This window comes from Synchiropus splendidus, chromosome 8, assembly GCF_027744825.2.
Source record: "Synchiropus splendidus isolate RoL2022-P1 chromosome 8, RoL_Sspl_1.0, whole genome shotgun sequence".
Classification (NCBI taxonomy): domain Eukaryota; kingdom Metazoa; phylum Chordata; class Actinopteri; order Syngnathiformes; family Callionymidae; genus Synchiropus; species Synchiropus splendidus.
Window position 1 is genome coordinate 25,795,289 of NC_071341.1, and position 21,811 is coordinate 25,817,099.

Here is a 21,811-nt window from a genome sequence, read left to right on the forward strand (position 1 = left end):
GAAGAAAAGAGCGGATGAAAGCAGGAGCAAATGACAGATGTATTTGTATGAAACTGTATTCATCTAAACCACACAGGCGTGTCGTGAGCGTGTATAAACAACCTCAACAGAAAGGAATGGCAGCCACACTCAGAGCTGTACGAGTGAGGTTCCGTCTGTAGGGGTCTCCATCCCTCAGCATCCCCACATCCTCCACCTATCCGCCCTCCTCCTCCCCCTCCCCCTCCTCCTCCTCCCTGGCTTTTTGTGCAGCGCAGGAGGAGCAGACGCGGGGAGGAGGACTGCTGAGGAGGAGACCTAGAGGGGACCTTGACAAAACGCGTCCCGCGCCGCAGCCAGACAGCCGGGTGGAACTTTGATTTGACGCCAGCGACGAGGATGCGGCTGAGGAGGAAGGTCCAGGCTCTGCGCTCTTAGTCGTGTCGGGCGTGTGCAACATATGATGGTGTCCTTGGACTCACGTGTTCCGTCCAGACTCGGTCCTCGCTCGCTCCCTCTGCGCAGTTGATGCCGTCGCCTGGTTGCGCCGCACTTCCACGCATGTGAAGCTTTGGTTTCCAGCTCCGGTCTATGTGGGATTCCCTGCCGTGATGTCTGCAATTGTGGGCTCCTTGTGTGTGGGTAAGTCTCTGGCGCCTCACACATGCGCGCATCCCTGGTGTGGAGCGCTTCGCTCGTCCTCTTCGCGCTCCGGCGTGTTCTCCATCCACCGGTGCTGTTGACACCACATCTGGCGGAGGTTGGCAGCCTGCATTCCGCATAGTGTCGCTGCGTGCAGCCTGAAACTTTCTATTGTTCTCCTTCGGCTGTGCGGCGCAAAACTGAAGGGCTGTAGAGCCGCACGCTCCCCGTCATTGGGAGGGCTGGAGAGTCAGCCTGCTCCTGAAACTCAATCCAGATGTTGTAACCTGACTGCGCCTGGGAGATGGAAACCTGGGCCTTTACGTCATCAAAACCGGGAAAAACAATTGAGAAATAGCAGCTGAAGGGAAGAAAGAATGTCAGCGGTACAAGTGATGAGGGGTGGAAAACATGGCCAAACCAGCCAACATGAAAGATTCACTTCATCAAAATGGAAATTGCAAGTGAAACGTGTTTTGGAGTAGTTGGTTTTGAATGGCGGTGTGACATGTAGAGCAAAGGTTAAAAATCAAAGGAAGAAATGGAGAAAGACTTGCGTCTCAAAATACACGGTCGCTGCCGAGTTGATTTTGAGCAGGAAACTGACATTCTGAAGTGATGTCACAGCTGTCTAAAGTGTTGCAGTGCAATATGACACAGTCACAGTGATGACTGAACTGGTTACTTTTTAAATGTGATTAAAATCACCCATGAGGTCAACTTTTTTTAAAGAATGTTTTTAACTTTAAAATAATTCGGTTTCATTTTCCTTTTTTTTAAAACCCAAACATATCTGTCTAAAAGCAGACGTTTCTTTGAAACTCGTGAAATAGAAGGTGTTGATTTCAATCCCCATCATCAGGTCGATTATGAAAATAAATTGCTTCACCACCTGGATTATCATGGTGAAAACAGCATGCAGTGAATGTTAATATCCTGGATGTAGTTTCGGTGGTGTCTACAATATTATTATTTAAGTAATAAACAGAAGATGATGAATTGCTACATATATACGAACTATTTTGAGAGATTTTTTTTTCCACAGCAACATAAAATGTAGTTGAATTGAGATCAAAGTTGGAACCAATGTAATCATTTTCAAACCAGCTGAGCGTGAAAGTTAACCACGCTGGCCCCATGCTGTTGTTTGGCCTGTTTTTTTCCCTCAGTTTAAACGTCATATTGTGCCCACACTTTCTGTGGACACGTATGAGAAGATGTGAGCTCCTTCATTTCACAGTAAATTCCCTGGGCTGGTTCATGTGCTCACGCTGTTGCTACAGTGATCCATTGGCAAAATGAGGCGTTCAGGTTCTGTGCTAAATTAAGGATTGTTTCACTCGGTGCTGACTGGAAGAGAGTCTGTGCGTGAAAATGACTTCCAGCATGCCGCTCGACTCTCCTCGGTGCTGTTCCCTCCCCGGCCCCTCCACGGTTTCAACACCAACACACAGGAGAAAAAAGCCATTTCACTGATGTTTTTCTGAGAAATGGAAACTTGATGAAGGCGAGAAAGTTTCTGTAAGAATGACTGAGCGCAGAGGAACAATACACACACACACACACCCCAAATCTGGAGGCTTGTTTTCTCTGGTCGCTGTCCAAAAGTCGCGAGGCTTATTGATATTGTTGCAGCCCAGAGAGGAACGGAGAGACTGCGGGCTGCCACTTGTTCAAACGTTTCATGTGTGGTAGAACAAACAGACGTTGGTTCAGTTGTGATGATCCGCCGTGATTCTGCTGACTCAGGCAGCCTGGTGAGGAGAGACTTTCAAAATGTAATTAGAAATAACGGAACACTTGTGCGAGTCTGGTGATGATCCGTGAGCCTGCAGTTTGACTAAAAGGTGCTGACTCGACAGGACGGGGAGCGGCAGCCCTGAGTTTGGTGAGGGGCTCTCACGGACTGCAGCAGGGCAAGAGGCCGGGCGCAGGCGTGGAACCATGTGGTCTTGGGTTATGTGCTGATCCAAGTGGCCCTGGATCAGAGTGCCCTGCCCCAAAACTGGTGATGAGCTGGTGGGGCTTCGTGAAACAGTGTCCCCATTTTCTGAGCCCACTAGATGGCACTGTCTGCTTGAAAATCTTTGGATTCGAGAGACAATTTCAATGAAACCTCACCATTTTGAAACCAGCAGGACCACCTACTGAGTTCTGAAAAGAAGGACACTGTTTCATGAAGCCTCGTCTGCCCATCACGACCCAGAACTACCCCTCTGTTTTTATCTTGGTGCTGTTAGCACATTGACGGTGTGTTAAACCTATGTCAATAGTAAAGTCCAACCCGAACTAAAAACTAGTTTGAGTTGGAATATTTAGCCAAAGTGCAGGCATCAGTTTAGAAAAACATACGAGGACAAAATTAGATCAAATACTTTACCCAATACTATGTTTACTACTTTCCTGGCGTTGTTGTTGTGTTGGTGAGTAGTTAGAGTGTAACAGTGAATGGTGCATTTTCGACCCGTGTGGGTATCAGATGGAATCCCTGTCAAAACCATTATATTAACTACTATTTCTAAAATTGTTTTTTATATCTATCTAACCTTTCAAAGTGAAAAGTTCAGTCTCTTGTCATTCTAATTCAAATAAATGAAAGAATAACTGGCAGCTCCCTGCCGATCCTGTTGGAGGCATGAGGAATGAAGGTATCTGGCGCTCAGCTATGCACCAAACAGCTTTATGCCGTGTAAATATGATGTGAATGTACGTATAAATAGTTGTTTGTCACGCTGCGTCAGCTCTGTGATAAACTGCCGACCTGTCCAGGGTGAGTCCTTCGCTCCTGCCCAATGTCACTTGGGATTGGCTCCGACCCACTGTGACCTCGTCCGGATAAGCAATGGAAAATAGATGGAGGATTTTCCACAGTTCTTTTCCCTCTTGTTCTGAGGAATAAGATTTGCCTTCAACTGTAGTCGGCGTTGCCACCTGATCGAGGCCAGCGGAGGAAGAGGCTGTTTTATTCGAAAAGAATCAATAGGCGTTAAAAGGCTCTCATTTCCTTTTTTATTTGGCTTTAGCTGTGCCATTCCAGTGACGTCCTTAATGTAATATCTCTCCGAGATGTAATATCCACTCCTCACATTAGAGATAAGTAGTGAAATTAATTGGCACCGTGGGCTCCCTGGGCTCCCTCCTGCAACTCTGCTGATTTCGAGTAAGAAAGAGAACAAGGTCAAATCAAGTAACTCGGTAATGGTGCGGCGCGGCGGCTGACTCGGCCAGGTAAAGTAGACTGCTGATGGATTGCTCATCTATTTGGCTGTCGGGAATAAATGAATTCCAATGAATGAGTTTCAAAAATGACTTTTCAAGAAGTAATAACGTCGTGTAAGTCACTCCACTGAAATGTAATTAGAAAAAACCTGCAGACACGTACCAAAAAGGAAATGCAAGGAGCGCCATCTATCTATCCATCGATCTATCCATCTAAAATACGCAAAATGCTTCACAATAGGTGGAAAATAGGAGAAATGAGGCACGGTCTGTTGGCAGAGAGTACGTGCCATGTCTTATCGCCATGGTGATGTTCTCCATTGTTGGTGCAAACTGCATCTTTTCCCTGATATTGAGCGGGGTGTGAGGGGAGAGGGGCATCCTTTTGTGTCTCCCCGCGTGAGCACATGTCTGTAACAGTGAGGCAGCATGGATGCAGCAAGCTCCTGTTAGATGTAGATAAAGAGCGCAGCCAATCCACACAGAAATTGTGTCCCCGTTCTATATTTAGCATGTCTGGTAGGCAGAGGATCTCTGAAATGTGAAGATGACAGGAGCCTCCTGAGCCAGAGGTTACAAAGTGACATCTTGATGTGTTTGCGCCTGAATCGCACGCCCACACACGAGCACGCACGCACGCACACACACACACACACCACTGGCACACACACGGACACGGCTACACACTTGGACGTCTCGGAAGCAGTTGTCCAGTTATTTTACATCAGGCCTTTGTTTTGATCCTGGTTAATGTTGCAGCACCTGTGTAGCTGAAAAATACATTGTGTACTCACGGTCACACAAGGCTTTGCGTTTCACTTGCACAATGAGTTGCCGATCAGAAGGGTTCATTCTTGCCGTACATGTGAACGTGTGTAAGAATGAGGGTTGTCACGACACTAAAGGCCCATCTCTGCTCCCTTTACGTACAAACTTGTACCCCTCCATTTAACACCGTGTCACTGTCCCTGATCACACCATTGTCCGTACGTAGCATTGATAATGTTGATAAACGGACCTCAACGTTGCAAACTCAATATTGATACACAGGACGATATGGGACACTCGACACCATTGGCAAATATTTTTCATTTATTGAGATGGAAAAACACGACAGATAATCCTCTAAATAAAATGATTAAACTGATAATAATGATAATAAAGTCAGGTATTCAGTTGCTAATGTCTTTATTTAGCTTGGGCTGCAGGTTGTCTATCTGCTTCAGTCCACATCTTTAATAGAGGAAACCACGTTTTTCCCTTTTATTTCGAACTACTCATTAAACACGAAGCTAGCAAAGCACTGAGCGAGCGCAAACCTCCGCCAAGCAGCGCCAGTCCACCCCCGCCCCAACACATTCTCCCAATGACACGGCATCCTGAAAATGCCCGGACCCTGGTGGTGATCCGGATCACTCCCAAAACTGAATCAGCTGTTCCTTGACCCATTTCACATAGTTCCTGAAAATTCCATCCAAATCCGTCTAAAGCTATTTTGCACTCAGACAAACAAACAAGCGAATCATCGCAAACATAAAGTCCCCGGCGGAGGTAATAATTGGATTTATTCATCGCTGAGAGCTTTATCTAGTGAATGGCAGGCGGCACATCGGCTAGGTCGCGGCGCAATAACCATAAAATATATTCAGATTCAATCCACACCTATTTGCTATAAATACCTTTTGCAGTGGAGTAGATGAAGCGCTTCAGTGATCAATGGCTGTTTGCTGCCACATGCCTTTAAATCTTCTGTCATCGCAGCCTTTCTTAACACCTCGCGCCGTTTTAACTTTGGGGAGCAGAAAAGCAGTCACCAGCCTGGAACGCTGGGCTCATGTCGCGTTGCAGGGGTGTAAACCTTTGAACGACCTCCACTCCCCTTTTAATTGGCAGGTAAAATTAATTTGCCGTTGATGAGCGTGATGGCCAGGAATGCTAATGGCTCTGCGCCTCGCGGTGATGGTTTACACGCGCAGCTAGGGGTCGGCGGCTCTGATGTCGCATGATGTCGTGAAGGAAAAGCGCCACCATGACGTCCCTTTCAGTCACGATGTCAAATGCGCTGAGGAGGAGTGGATGGAGAAAGGCTTGGCAAGTGACGGTGGAACACAGGAGTCGCCCAGCAGCGCCTGAGAGCCAAGGGGTCGGCCATCCCAAAAACCCATATCATGAACAACCCCGGACTTGCCTTCCAAGCACTTTCCTACTGATGGGAGCGGCTCCGGAATGATCACCTGCTTCCATGAATAACAAGCCTTCCTGTTTTCGTACCTGAGGGATTCTTCATGTTTCATTGATCGCATTGCTTTTAGTCAGAAGGTCTTTGGACTCGGTCGCAGCAAGACCAGAATAGAGTGTAAAGACAGGGTGTTTTGTAGGTGGAAATGTACCTGCTTTGTACAGTAAGTGCTGGCGCTCCTCCGAGCTGAAGGTCGCGCTCGGTTTCATTTCCATCGCAGCCAGAGACGTTCGAGGCGCATCTAAAGGTCACGAGGGTGGAATGAACGGCGTAGCTGTGTTGTGTCGTTTTTACTCTGACAATGTGTCGCATTAAACGTGAACGCCTTTTGTCGCTGGTACTGGACAGAGTGGACTTTTTTTTTTTATTTTTGTGGATTCCTGACCTACAAAATCCTCCAGCAGGAAAAGGCCTGCCAGATTATTTTGGAACCTATGAACAGGAACTGCGTATTTTACTTGACTGCTAATCTTTGACAGATGTTCCGGAGAGACTCGCGTTCACATTAACTGGAGCCACATGTGGAGTCGGCACATGACGTTACACTGGTTTACTGTGACACCGCGCTCGACTCAGAGGGCGTGTTCCGCAAACATTTGATGAAAAACTGCTGTTTTAGATGCTGCGCTCATTTTAATTAGACTTTACCAGAAAGAAAAGAGACCCGAATAACACGACGTAGCGTCGTTGCTGATTTTATTGTTTCAGCAATATTGATATGTGGAACACACACACACACACACACACACAACTGCTCTATACGTGATGAATAATTCAGCTGAAATGAACCACAAGTGTTGACGCCTTGAGAAACAAAAAGAGATAATGAGAGAGAAATTGGACTGGCATTAGGAACCTTAGATTTCTTCCTCTTGGATCTGAGCTTTTCAGTGAATCTTGTTCACACATTTAATCTGGCTTTCAGGGATAACACAACCTCCGGACAGAAAGGCTTTGAAATGGAGAGGTTGCTTCGTTTCTGTAGTGAGCCTTGTTATACATCGCTGCATGTCAGAAACAGCTACACTTTGGATGGAAAAGAGGGTTTAGCTGCGCAGGAACTGCTGTTGAACGTGTCCGTGAAGGTTGTGTGTCCTCGGCTGGTGGTGTGTGTGTGGCCATGATACAGGGGAACTTAAAATGAGAGAGATTAAAATGATTAACAAAAACAAAAAAGACATAGAAAGCAGAACCACCGACCAGTTAAATGAATTGATAAATAAAAATCATAGCTAAAGACCATCAGGTTTTCACTTCACAAATGAACAAGCTGGGAAAAGAGAGCATGTTAGTCAGGTCCAGGCAGCTGGATATGACCTTGTTCTGGCCGCATGTCTTTGGATTACTGTGTAATAAGCACATTACCATGTGTCTGCTCTTAGTTTCAGCATGAATTTTTGAGGGACTTTTCCTGACTCTTGCAATCCAAGCTGTCTGGAGCAGCTGGGTTCCATCCACTGACATGATTTTCCCAAAGAAATTCCCCTTTCTAAGGATCATCTTTGTAGTTTATGAACCCACCAGGCTTCCTCACGACTGTCGTGATCACACACCTACTCACTACTGGGTTTGGCTACAAAGCAAAAGAATAAAGTCAAATGGGATCTCTCTCTTAGCCTGATGCCAGTCGTACTACTGAGACACGTTTTGTTTTTTTATCTTTCCAAAAGCGTGCCTGGGACTGGACGGCCATCCAACTTTGAAATATCAGACACTTCCTTCAGTAAAACCCCGGGTCCCTCTGTGCCATGAGCTGGTGTCACAACACCACGCTGCAGCCATGATCTTCTCCTGCAGTAACCAACATTCCTGTGACGAGAGCTATGATGCGATCAGGAGCATGTCGGCGCGAAAAAGTTTTCAACGAATCCCTGCCTCAGCGTTACGCTGTAATCTGCTCTTTCTGACTTATTTGCTGCACTGAATTACCGTAAAAGTCAATTGAGCAAACGCAATTAGCTCGTTCTACCTCTTTGGAAAATGTGAAGTGATTTGCTGCTCCACAGCATAAATATTTGAATCAGGGTCTGTGAGTCCTGGATGTCAGCAACGGCGGGATCAAAGCCTTGAACAAAACGCTGCGATAAATGCTGATGCCGTCATGGAGTCGGAGCATGGAATCGCCCGCCATTGATTCCCGCCACTGCTCTGACTTGCTGCTAATTCCTAGCTTCACTTATTGACTGTGCAGAAACGTCCAGCACCGCCGCAGGAGTCCAGGTGTCTAATCCATACAGCTTGCAAAAACACCATTCAGGATGATTTGTTTTCAAGTTGAAGGGTTGAGATATTATCATCTGAAAGTGCTCGCTCTCCGCCGTGGTGCTTTCAAGTGCTGTGCGCTTCAGAGGAAACTGGCAGTGCATAATAAAACTGACATGCTTGTCTTCTCTAAGTAGAACATGCTTTTGATCTGTGTTCCGTGTGGCGGAAACTAGGTGTATCTTTGTTTTCAATGCAACTGTGTGATTCCACAGCGTCACCACGACCCAGCTGTGTTCAGAAGAGGGAAACCCAAAGCATGTGCTTGCTATTGACATCAAAGGAAAAGCCCCTTATTGACTTGGTGATATTGATCCCACATCAAAATGCCATTTGATGAAGACTCTTGGCCAGTTTAATTCTGAAGTGCTTTTGTGGTTGCCTATAGTTAGCTAATTGGAAAGCCAACCCCCTTTTCATCATGGGTGAAGTCATCTTGCTGTCATTTTTCAGTCCACGACCGTTGTGAGCCAGCTGGTGTCGTCACCACGCGGAACTCCATGCTGCTATCCAGGGTCTGTTTCAACACCTCTGGGACAGAAAGTGGCAAATGTAGCCGTGATGCCGTTGACTACAGCGCTAGAGTGGCGGGAGAGCGAATAAGAAAACAGCCAGCGTGAAGGCTGGCCGCCGGCGAGGCCAGCATCGGGAGCTCAATGTGGCGTCGTAGATGATGGACTTCAGAAACCAACGGATCAGGGCAGGTTGCTTGGGTGTCTGACTGCCTGCTGAGTGCCCACCGCACTATTGATGCCATAACTGTTGATCAGTATTTACTGAACTAAAAAGACGAAACTGCTCGGGATGTTAAAATATTGGTGCAAGATATTTTACCAATATTTTTGTTGAAACTTGGCAATTCTTGACTGTGTGGTATTGTCTTGATATTTTTTTTCGGTATTAAATATTGAATACATAGATACGTGGATATGCTGCTGCATTTGTGACGCGTTTAATGCGTTTGTGAATCAAGGGAGCGACTCATTCCTCTGTGTGAAATTGAACTGAAAATCTAACTGGACTGATGTTCGTAAGAATGAAATAGCATTGTACTGCAGTATCTGATTTCCCCCATCGAAATGCTGGTTCTTATTACACTATATTGCTGAACTTACAGCATCACAATATATTGCAGTGTCTTGTATCGTATCGCAAGATACCTGCCAATACACAGCCTTAGAAACTACGATCATATTTTCTACTGATGAAATGGTTGTTGAAATCCAAATACCTTAGAGCAGGCCTCATGACACACTGTTTCATGAAGCCTCGTGAGCCCATCACTGATATTTCATGTCAGGGAGCTAAGTTTTTCCGCTGGCCCCACCGTGCACCTGTGAATCCCCAACCAGCGCGGCGCTGACCTCACGCTGTCTTTATTGATCGGCAGGTCCAAATATCAAGCCTGACACCAAACCTGCCGCTGTGTTGGAATCACTCAGAGAAAAAGGCTGACGGCCAGACCACAGAAAGAGTTTTCAAATGGACCGGCGTGTTATTTGTTCTTGTGATCAGACTATCGACTTTCCTTTCGCTGTGCTTGCTATTCCACTGTATGTCAGTGGTTTTGAATTGATTGAAAGCTGTGGAGCGCCAACAAAAGCCGAGTGAGGAGGCTCTCCTTGATCTGCTGCCGTTTCCTGTGACTAAACGAAGAGGAGGAAGTGTTCCACCTTGGTCTGTTCAGACGCCTGCTGTTCCTTTCAGTTTGTAGCAGTCTATTAGCCCAGTATGCAGGACACTCCATTAGGCGTTTTGAACCCGCACGCTCCGTCGTCTCACTCCATTTCCTCTTTTGCTGGCCAGTCTTCCCTGAAGCCTTTGTGGCTTTAATCAGTAAAGGCCCTTCTGCCCTTCAGACATTTATCTTCTCCTGCTTTTGGTCGTCGCCGGGCAGCACTGGAAAGACCTTAAGATGGATGGTGTTTGGAAGGGAGGGGATTCGCTGGCCATTGATTAGAACGGCTGAAGACGGAGTGCTCACCTGACCATCTGGAGGATCCCAGCGCTTCTCGTGCACAAACGGCATCGGGGGAAAAAACCCTTCTGTCAATCTGAGATTGAATACCAGCATAAATGGATTCGTCTCTGCGGGAAAATGATGCATATAATGGCATGAGTTATACACATTAGGTCTGCAAGTTGTCGTCAAGTCCATCTGTAAGACGCTGTTGGAATCGAGCTGCTCAATCTGCAGCAGTTTTTTTTTATGGAAACGCACATTTTAAAAAAGTGCTCTGCTCTGCCTGTAAAAGTTAGAGCGAGTTACGCTGGCATTGTTGAATTTGCTTGTAAATAACAGCTGGATTTTAAAGCACCTGTCTGCCATGTAGTGCGGCGTCGCTGCAGGACACTGTCCTTTCATTGTGGTGTGTAGTGAGTGTCATCAATTGTATTTTGTGTTTTGTTTTAAGCTCAGCACAAACTATTTTTCTACCTACTAGATGACTAACCCTAGTTCATTGCAATTCCGATCTTTTTTATTATTATTTATTTCCAGTGTCTTTTTTTCAATCCTTCCATTGGAGGCCAGTGTTTTCTGAAAGCTTCACTTGACTTGACCCTCAGTTAAACCGTTACCTGGCACTTCTTGGGTGTGTGTGTGTGTGTTAAGCCTCAATTTGAGAATAAAAATTTCAAGGTCATTGCGAGTGGGTTCAAGTTTGGTTTAGGTTCTGAGGGTGTTTTCTGATGGTTCTATTAAGGGTGAGGTTCTGGGGAAACCTTGAAAGTCAACGAAATGTCCCCACAAAGATTTGATTTTTTTTTCAATATTTCAATAGAATCTTCTTTCAATAGAAGAGTGATCAAGACACCAACACATTCTTAAAGTAAGCCATATAAGTACTAGTCAATATTATTGGTGAAGTTGCTGAGAGTTGTCGCTGCTTTCATCTCAAAGCTTCATGATATCAAAGCTACGCAGGTTTGATTCTTTCTCAGCAAATAAGGCATTTCCTCATTTTTGTGCATTTTCAGTCATGCACTGTCATGAAACCATTTCAAAGCAGACCAGCACAGCCCAGTATGTGAGTTCAAGACTTGAAATGGTTTCCAGGATGCGCTGCATGAATTCTTCTCAGGCTGGTGCTGCTGTTTAGAAAGAGCCATGTAGAAGACTATAATGTGTTGGAACACAGCCTTTCAGACCACCGTCCTCCGTACATCTGTGAAACACACAACTGTGGCTGGTGAATGGCACAGTGTGTGGACTCCCCTGTGAAGACCCTTTAAGGCTGCCAGATATGAAGATGAATTCTCCATCGGGTCCAAGCCTTGGATGATCACATCCCTTCCTAATGCTGTTGCCATTAAGTGCAGGAACGTGGTTCCTGTTGTCGTAGGTATTGGATGGCGGATGATGGATGAATCGCTTTATTGCACAATCCACAGTCCCGGCCACTTGGCCGTCTATAGCCCGGGAACAACGCCGGCGAGTGAATGGCGCTGATCAATCGCTGGGTTGTACATAATTAAGTATGTAATGCCACTAATTGCCCTGCAGCGCTGCCTCACTATTTCATATGAAAGAGCTTTGTGACAGGCCGAAGTCTGACTGGAGGAAGTTTCCCTCCACCAGAGATAAGGTCACGACTGCCAGAGTGGAGGGAGCTCTCTCTCTTTCTCTCTCTCCAGCTTCGTGCTTCGGAACAGATGGCGCCAGCACCTTTGTTTTTTCCAACTGGTTAGACTTGACTTGTTGATGAAATGGAGCCTTTACGCTAAACTGCCTGTGCAGATGTGTTGCACTGCCCGTTCACCCTCCAAACCCAGGCCTCCCTCCCTCCCCGCGCTGTAATGCAGTGCACCTTGGAGACTTGATAATTGATGCAAATGGCTGTTCAATAAACACTCGAGCACATTCATTATAGAAGATCGTTGCTTTTTGCCATTCTTGTTTCTCTGGCTGGGTCATGGCTGCGTGGCCCGGTCCGAGACAGAGACTGCGTGGAGACAGGATCAGGATCTGGCCCCAGATGCTTCCGTTTCAAGTGTCACTGCAGTGTTTGGCGTGTTCCTCGCCCTGTGTAATGTGCCGTAACTGACCTTCTCTGCCCTCCATGTCTATAAAAATGACCAACCATCAGGCTCTCTCTCAGCAGCAGATGTAATTGGACTTTGTGTGTCTTGCTACAAGTGGGAAATCAAGAGTGTTTGCATTTGGCTTGATTTGCTGTCTACAGATGCGGCGGCGAAGGAAACGGCCGAGTTTGCAATTTCAAGCTTTTAACATAATTAAAGCTGGCGTGAGGACTCTTCTCTGCCGTCCAATCTTTAAGAGCAGCGGCGAGTCCTTTTACACGGCTCGACTTCAGGGAGCTGCTGTTTGGAGTGAAGACCAACTGCTGACCTTCTTTGGTGCAAAGTCAAATTGAGCTTCTGGTCATGTCAGTAAATACACGTTTTTCCGTTTGGTTAAAAAAAAGGAGGCGCGGCTTACTCTCTGAACCTTTCCTCTCGGCCGCACTCTTGACATTGAACAATTCGGAGGAAGCCGACTCTTCACCGGCTCTTTTGCTAATGAGGCAATTAAGTCTATCCTGCCTTGGTTCCGTGGGACGCTGAGAGAGCAAGTCATCTGCTGCCTCAGCAAAGCAGCCGCGCATCTTAGCCCCGCTGCAGTGCCAATACATAACACCCCCCCTTTTGTTTAGTGGTCACCCACTCGTGATGCTTCTCTCTCGGCGCGATGCTCAGCGCGGTGAGTGCTTCAAACCCTGTTCGTCCTGGAGGGAAGACGCAAGACGCTTGCAAAAATAACACTTGTGTCATTCAACTGGAACAAATGTTTATGATGCCAAATATTAAAAACAAAAAAAAAATTATTCACATTAAATTCAAACGAAAGAGCATCCAAAATATTCTAAAAGAAAAAAGTAGTTTAAAACAAAGAGGCCAAGAGCCTCCAGAACCACTGCAAGTGTGGGGCCATTTCATGAAGGACACATCAAAGGACACTCACCTTTCACACCACATTTTTAGCAAAACAAATTTTAATCAAAACACCCTTTTCTTTATTCTAATACATGGGCCATGAAAAATGACCATCAATGGACATCATTTGGAAGGTAAACAAAAGACTTCGTCACGTCATGAAAAACCCGACAGAAGCATAAAGGTAAAACCAGCTAGAGACTTAAAACAATCACTTTCTAAGCAATTTAAGGGGGGAATTCTAAAACTATCCCCACATGGAAGAAAGAAAATGCACCACCTGATTATGCCCCACACAGCTCTTATCTATTCCAATCACAGCGCGGCAGGCTGATTTAATCAACTGGTCGACATATCCAGACCAAATTTATGTACTGACAATTGTGCTTGCAGGCAGTCTTTCATTTTTACGGCCTTCTGCGTGACCTCTTGACCTATGAATATACAGTGTTTTTTTTATTCGTCATGACTTATTCATGCTGCTAAAACACGTCGAGATGTGGTCGACTGAGTTGAGGCGGTGAAGCTTCTGTCCTGGACATGGCTGAGACTCACTTCAGACGGTTCCAGGGAGGAGTGAGGTTCTGCAGTCTTTCACTGTAATGAGAGCTGCTTAAACCTGTGATGAGATGAGAGCATCCGTCTAGTGTCTCTGCGCTCGCGGACTGGCCGCGTGAGCGCGGTCCGTCTGAGAGCAGCACAGGTTACTAATAAAGTGGCCCTTCCGTCCTTTGAAGGTGAGCGAGGACGCGTCGAAGAGCTAGGGGCGTTGAGGGAAGCATGTGGCTGAAAATGGCAAAAGAATTTGGGTGTCTGGTCTGACTGCTCTTGGGGCACTAATACCTCTGGAGTGTGTTACGTCATGTTTGATTGCTGCGATCGCTGGACGTTTAGTTGAAAGAAGTCACAGAATGAAATGAGTTTTGACAGCAATTAGCATGAGTGTGTCTGCTCAGCTCAGCCACCGTCTTGGTCCACACGCCGCCGCCGCCGCCGCCGCTGCTGTGTCATACAAAAGAGGGCAGCATTAGGGCCTGAGTTAATGTGTTTAAGGGATGCACAATTCTAACGCGCGATAACCGAAGGCTTACGGCTGCTCAGAAGGGATTAGGGAACATAGTTGTCTGTCTTACAGCTCAGGCTTAACCATCATTCCTCCCTCCCGCCCTCACTCCTCCTCGCTAATGAATCAGCTGTGTTTCCTGACACAAGGCATGAAGAGGAACGTCTCCATCGGCCCGGGCCGCTCATTAGCAGCCGAGAGGAAAGGTGCAGCCGACCACAAAGAGGAGATGTCCAAAGACATTTGTCTGAAATCAATGCTGGTCTTTGGAAGGCCGCTGTGCCGCCAGGCCAAACCTACGGAGAGGTGTGTTGCTCGGCCTGTTGGAGCCGGCCTCTTGCAAAAGACCTTCCTGTTCACTTAAGAACGTTTGATGGCGTCACGTGAGCCGGTCGATATCGGCGCGCGAGATAAGGGCGGTGGTGAAGTGGCAGGGTTGGAGAATGACAGAGCTGACGGTTTTCAGTTACAGGATCCTAAAGCTGCACCGTGGCAAGGGCGTCAGAGAAAGTGCACCGTTAGCAAAAGCCCTCGCCGCCGTGTTTGCTCGCCAGTGGCTGAAATTCCGGGACACCGGATAGGTTGGTTCCAAACATCCCAAACATGCCGCCCTGCGGCCGTGTCTTCTTCAACGACATTTAATTGGCCTCATCGTGAAATGACATTGAGGAACGACTTATTCACTGAGTTTTTAGGTCATGAAGCGCAGCAGCACTGGATGAATGGGAACCTTTGTAAGGCAAACTGTACATGCATTTCCATCATGTGGACTAACACACTGCTGTGCCGACCCTGAGCCCGACGACCTTTTGACATTATCTATTTACCAACGGTGTCCCAGAGCTGGGAGGGGAGGAGGCAGTCGGGCCGTACGAGACCTTTCCACTGCTTTGTACCGGTGAACAGTCTTGCCATCCGTGAGCAGAACCATCTGGGTGAATGCAAACATCACGTTTTACATGTTTATGGGAAACTAATGTGGCGGAGCATGCAGCTCTCCCTGTGACCTACTTAAAGCAACGCCCACTCCAATATTTCCCCGCTTCATTTTTCTCTTCCTTCTTCCCATATATAACCATTGAATTCATTTCATATCAGTTATGGGAAACATTCATCCTCACGTGTTGAATAAGTCTAGGTTTAGATTTAAAATGTGCTCACAGCTGTGAGCGTTTATTTATTTATTTTATTTTGAAAAATATATCTAATTATTAGTGCAAACACGTTTCTGTTGGTGGCATAAATCGAAGCCATCATTTATCATATTTATATTGAGACAATATATTGTGTTTTCAGTTGCATATTGAATGTAAGCCCCAGTATGATGATGCTGGAAAGTATGTGCCTACTTTCAGAAATATATATCACAATATATATTCATATCTATGTTTATATATGATAACATTTATATATCATAACATAATATATATATATCATTTGTCATTATATAGTGAGCTTATGAATGGGTAAACATGAAAAATGTCATTTAAAATTCCAAAATAAGTCCAGTCATTTGGAGGTTCTATTTAGTTATTATTTTATTACTTATTATCTGCCTTGCTCCTCGATTGAAACAATGGCCAACAGATATTTTCAGGTGACCCTGTTTTTGCTGTGTTCGGCAGATGGTGCAGTCAAATAGATGCACAATTGCATGTGCTAGTTTGCTGCAAATAATTCACTGTTTCTGCTGTTCACTTGTTTTCTGGGTTTTAGAAATTGTGTCCCGTTTTTGTATTAGTTTGTATTGTGTATAAAAAAACGCTATGAGTAGCCATGTTCTTTGGCACACGGCTGGAGCCAATCAATCCCTGATCACCTAAGTACATAAACACCTGGACTCCAGCAACGTGTGCCAGATCGTCTCCTTTTGCTCCCTGTGTTCAACTCCTTTGTTTCCATGTGATCGCTCCTCTAGTTCCCTGTGATTTGGACTCTTGTTCTCTGCGGTAAATTGGCTCTCTGTCGCTCGGTCTCTCGTTCTGTGTGCTAGCTAGCTTGTTTTGGTTACTCTGTCTTAAACCCTGGTGCCTGAGTTAGTGTTTTGTTTCTTCCTGTTTACGCGTGTTTCCAGGTTTCTTTTGTGACTATCTCTGTTCATTGTGCTTTTGTCTCTTTGTTCCTTGTGATTTAAGTTCGATTGATTCTCCCCGTTCGGTGACGCTTTCCGTTGGACTCTTATTCATGTCTATTGGACTTCTGTTAGTTTGGTGACTCTGTTTGTACATTCAGAGTTTGCTTTGTTTCTCCCGGATCTGTGGCGCTTTCTGTTGTGATTCTGTTGTTTAATTATTGAAACATTATTTCGAACTCGATCCTGCCTCCCTGTAACTTTCCCCACTGCGCTTCGGTCCCTCTCCACGTCCTTGACCCGTGACACCTTTATTTTTATTTACATCCTCTGTGCAAATGAAACAGCAAGTTTATTAAAACTGATATTTGAAACATCCTACCTGGTTGAGTCTCTCTCGTATTAAAAACATCTTTAACCCATATATCCACCGGTCAGGATGACTGACAGAGCAGCCTGGGTAAAAAAAAGACTAGCAATCGTCCTCCTTCTGCAGAGCTCCGATGACATAACAAAATCACTGTATCAGTCAGGGGGGCCGTTATCTGTGTCTCCACATTCCTTGGCTCCGATATCACCAACTGAAAGAATTTCATGGATGAAGAAGTGATTATGGGAACAAAGGGAAGTGACATTTAAAGAGCAGTGTGGACATTTTGAGACATTTCTGCGGGTATTATCCTCTGAATGAGTTGGAAAAGCCAACAGATGATGGCGCTCATTACAGTGGGAGTGCGCTTCACCTCTCCTTGCTGCTCACGTGGGATTCTCTGCTGCATTCTCTGTGGGAATCGCAGCAGCCGACAGAGGATCTCCGTGTCTTGTCCAGCCCTGTGTTTGCAGTGCTTTGCCATCCCGACAGTGCAAGGCAATAGAAGTGTGACTGATGCTCCACTCCACCCACCAGCCGCGTCATTAATCCTAATATTTAGACTGGAGTCGCCATCCACTCCCAGCCGCGGCCTGACTACAAGTAATCATGGCCCTACACCCGGGCGGATCGTGTAGAAGGAAAAACACTACAAGCGCCGCAGCTTAGTCCATCAATCTAAGAGGCCAGGCATTTTTCCTGCGAGCCCATGTTGGAGGATTTCACTGGCCGCCCTCCCCGGTCCTGGGGGAGTATGTTTATGAGGCCTTTCTCTTACTGTCCCGTCTGCCTGTGATGAGACGGGGGTGCGGACAGAGCCCGTGCAGCGTTCTGCTGCAGGTCGTGATGGATGGCCACTCAGCTATATGCCTGTGCACCAGCGGCCGTCCATATTTCTCCTTCACTGCCCGCGTGGACCTGCATGATCTGCATGAGCAAAGTCACAGATGCAGCTTACTGTGAGCTCTGTGAGGAGTATTTGATTAAATGTAATGGAATTAGTGTAATCTGATTCCTAAAAAATGGCATCTGTAATCTGCCGCGGTTACTGTAAATACTCCGTAATGAGATAACAGATGCTTTTGAGTTGGGGAGTCGAATTGATTCAATTGCTCCACAAGCGTGGCGTTTGTGCCCTGGACGAGTTTTTGAGGAGGGAATGTGTTTAACCCGCGGTTGGCGGCCGGCAGGGCGACCGTCCTGCAGGTCAGCACTTTCTGTGACTGGCTGCGATCCCCATGAGTGGAGTGCTGGTGGTGGATGGTGGGGCAGGTTGGGGGATGGATGATATGTGGAGGTGGTAGTTAAAGCGCAGAATGACCCAAGGGCCTTATTGGGGGCTGCAGCTCGGTCATAGAAGAAATCAGCACTGCAGGGCGCAGAGCGTGGCAGCACTCTGCTGCTTTTGGGTCACAGGAAGAAGAGAGGGAGGATCTGCCATTGATCCTGTGGCATTAGCCGGCGCTGCAGTCATAATGGAGCCGCTGTTGTGTGCTCTTTTTGAATTAGTGTGTGACGCATCCTGCGAGAATCTGCATCCCAGGCGACTGATAAGCGTTGAAATAGCCCCAAATCAATCATGGCGAATGTGTGAGAATATGTTCCCGCAGATGGCCTTGAGAGGGAATGTTTGCTGTGTGTGCCACTCACCGGCGTCCACGTGTAGGTTGTGCATTGTCATTGAGTGTGTGTGTTTATACGCGGTGTTTTTTCTGACTTTGAGCGCAGGTTGGTGTGTACACAGTGATGAAGCAGGAGAGGCTGCTTGGCGACTCATCCATCATTTTCCCCCCTGGCCTGCGGTGCCCTCAGCGGAGCGCTGCGCTGTCATAGTGACATTGGGCTCATTTTGGACAAGAAAAATTGTGCATTCACCCCACGCACCCCCCAACATCCCTGCTCCACACCCCCTTGGAGTAAAACAGCCAGCTCAGGTGCAGCAATATTGCTCCCCTGAAGCCCCTCGGACCGCTCTCCTGCCTCACAGGCCATTTCCAAGAGGATGGGTCAAGCAGCGCCACTGAAGGACCCTTGTTTGTCTTTTAGTGATGGTGCGTCTGTCCTCGGATGAACCATCGCTGCTCACATTATAGCTTGGAGCAGCGTGACCTTGGCCCAATATTTGTCATTCTGTCTAGAAATTTCATAACACTTATTATTGTAGTAGTAGGAAGCAAGTGGAAGGTATGAAGCCAGTAAGCCAAAGACATCATTTTGATGATGACATTTCTAACAATGGAACTGCTTGTCTCCTGTGGTTCTCTCAAGTAGAGTAAACCTCTGATGCAAACTAGGCTGAACAAGTTTAATTTAGCCGATCGTGATAGTCTATAGGCTCACAGTGGCTTCAGCCATGTGTCTCTGGGCACGTGTTATTTATACACATCCTAACAGAATGAGCTCTCGAGAAGTGGCGACGGTAAAAGCGGAGACACAAGTGAAATGACAGTCTTCCAGTGCAGACATTAGAAACACACAGAAACGTGTTTGGACTCAAGTCTTCCACCAGCTTGTATTACGTAACTGCAGTCACCATGTTTTAATGTCATTTCTCTCAAAGCTGGCTTGGAGGACAACGCGAGAAAATGAGGAAAAAAAGGAAGAGAGGGAAGCGTGAAGCAACATACCAGAGGGACTTGAAAGTCGAAAATGTGAAGAAGAGGAAGTGATGGTCTGCAGCTCTGGCGATGTTTTAGTCGCCATCTGAGGATCAGTTTTATCATCAAACGCTGAGACCCTCCTTGACGGACAGCCGCGTCTATTACTGACCACGAAATGTATCTTCTCTTTTTGTTTGAAAAAGGCTTTTCTTCTGGCATTTCAAGCGTCCAGTTAGGAAATGTCAGGCTGCTGGCAGATTGATCAGCTTGTTTTGTCACTCGAGATCAATTGCCATCTGTCCTCCTCTATTGAAGAGCTCGTTTCCTCCATTTGCCTGAAGCAGCGAGCCCAGCGGCCTCGTATTCCCACTTGACCTCACCTTTCCCATCAGTCAGCCCGAAGGTCAACGCCTGTTATCAATTTGCATAACCTTGTCAACCGTAATGTCCTATTGAGCCACTCGGCATTTGTGTTCCTGTATTGTCTTTCATACGGTCTCAGAATAACTTCCTTCCGTTGCAGACCATCGATCGTAGCGTGGACTGCTTGAAATCTTAAGCTATTTCCTCTGCACCGATGACAGAAATGGTGGAGGATGCATGTGCTCCGAATCAATAGCCCTCATGAAAACCTAAACTCTCCGCTCTGTTTCGTGAAGAGCCAATTATTGTCTTTGTGTGCGTCGACTACAAAATTCCATCTTAAACGCAAAGCACGTGTGGCTTTCTAATCCTCTACCACAGTTCTATACGTCAGCCTAAACCTGACGATCCCGACGATTGTTGTTGCCGTAACCCAAACTCCTTTTAGGGACGTATACCCAGCTCCTTAGTAGGGAAAGTCGCCATTGGCCGTCGCTGAAGTTGCTAAATGTAGTCATCATGAGTGGCGCTGTATACTCCGCTCACTGACTGCAGGAGGAGAGGGGAGGAGCTGAATACTGTATGCGCTTTACACAGAAAAAACAGTGATACATTTGTCCCTAGTGCTTTTTCAATGACAGTCGTCGGGAGGGTTTGGAAAGTCGCCAAAATAGTGTTGGAAACACCGCGTACGCAGAGTGTTTGTTTGTGTTTGCACAGAAGGGGGCGCTAATCTGAGGTTCTCATCGCTGCTGCTTTTCCACCTCTGCGCTGAGCTTCTCCAGCATCAGTCATTGTTGTTGATCTGTTGTGCAGCGCAGGCTCATTGGTGTAATGTGACGGTTTGGTTAGCTGACATAGCTGACAGACAATATGTCACATGATAGTCTGCTGTTCCTGATGTTCTTTGGATATAAACTTATCACAGAGTTTCATACGCACATGCACTGCTGTTCTTTGAAGTTGCCTTCGTCTGAGTTAACTGCCGCCTCAAGTAAAACCTCAGTATTGTAATCCCATCTATTTATACACTGACTCTTGGGCTACTGGGTTGCATGAGTCCCTTTTGCTTCTGTTGTGGAGGCAGTCCTGCTATCGGGCGAAGCACAACCAGGAGTCTCTTTGACCTAAATATTGGTGCTAATATAAACCTCTGCAAGCCTCTCGCACAACTTCCATCAAGAGTTTGACTTTCCTCTTGATGCCAAATTCCTTTTGAACTTCCCCTGACAGAAGTGGAGGTAATGAAGGTGAGGTGTAAATCCTGATGAATCGCATGAGCTCACGCGTCGGTATCGACGGCCCTGAACCATGATGTCACTGTGCTCTGACGTGTTATCACGCAGAGCCTTATCACGCCGTCTCACCATGGAGGAATGGTGAATAGCACTTTTCAATCATGCTGTCACGGGAGAACTCTAATCTTTTCTTCTGCGTGGCATATGTCTTTCTACCACGGACTAATCCTTATTATGCCTCAGAAGCGAAGGTCATTGACAAAGCCGAGGGGTGATTAAGTTAATCCACTTGTTTTTCGAATCCGATTTACCTCACTTTCCAAACTAGGGAACTGTGTTACGGTACAAAGACATGCCAGCTCATATCTGGCGACTCCATCTGCGTCTCCGTCTTCTTCACACGTCTCTCCATAGATTCCTAATGAGCCTGCACCCAGAGCTGGAAGCAACACGATCTGTGCGATCAGTGGATTGATCCGTGTGGTTGCAATCTTAGCCGCGGTAGCCATGGAAGGCAGGGAGGCCTGGAGAGGAGGACGCCTCTGCTGCGGCCGCCGTCCTCGCTCAGTTACGCAGCGCAGCGACACACTCTTGACTTCATTAGCAGTTTCCCCTGAAGAGGACGAGTTCACTCGCGTATATATATATATATATATATATACATATATACAGTATATACGGTTGGGAAACACTGTAATTGACACACAAATGTCGGTGCCTGACTCAGACCACTTACCTAGTGAAGTTCAATGAGCAAATATGAGCAGATCAACTTGAAGTCAATCTGTTTGACATGACTCAGCAATGTGGCAAAAGTTCCCTTTGAATCC

General features: G+C 46.6%; 1 protein-coding gene across 1 annotated transcript in view; it reads left to right on the plus strand.

Annotated features, from left to right (window-relative positions):
- Positions 1 to 213: 213 nt before the first annotated feature.
- Positions 214 to 21,811, plus strand: part of clmpb (CXADR like membrane protein b) — a 75,753-nt gene continuing 54,155 nt past the window's right edge. The window contains exon 1 of the mRNA XM_053872185.1: positions 214 to 621. Within this exon, the coding sequence (XP_053728160.1) occupies positions 591 to 621 (31 nt within the window). The 5' untranslated portion in view covers positions 214 to 590. The remainder of the gene's footprint in view (positions 622 to 21,811) is intronic.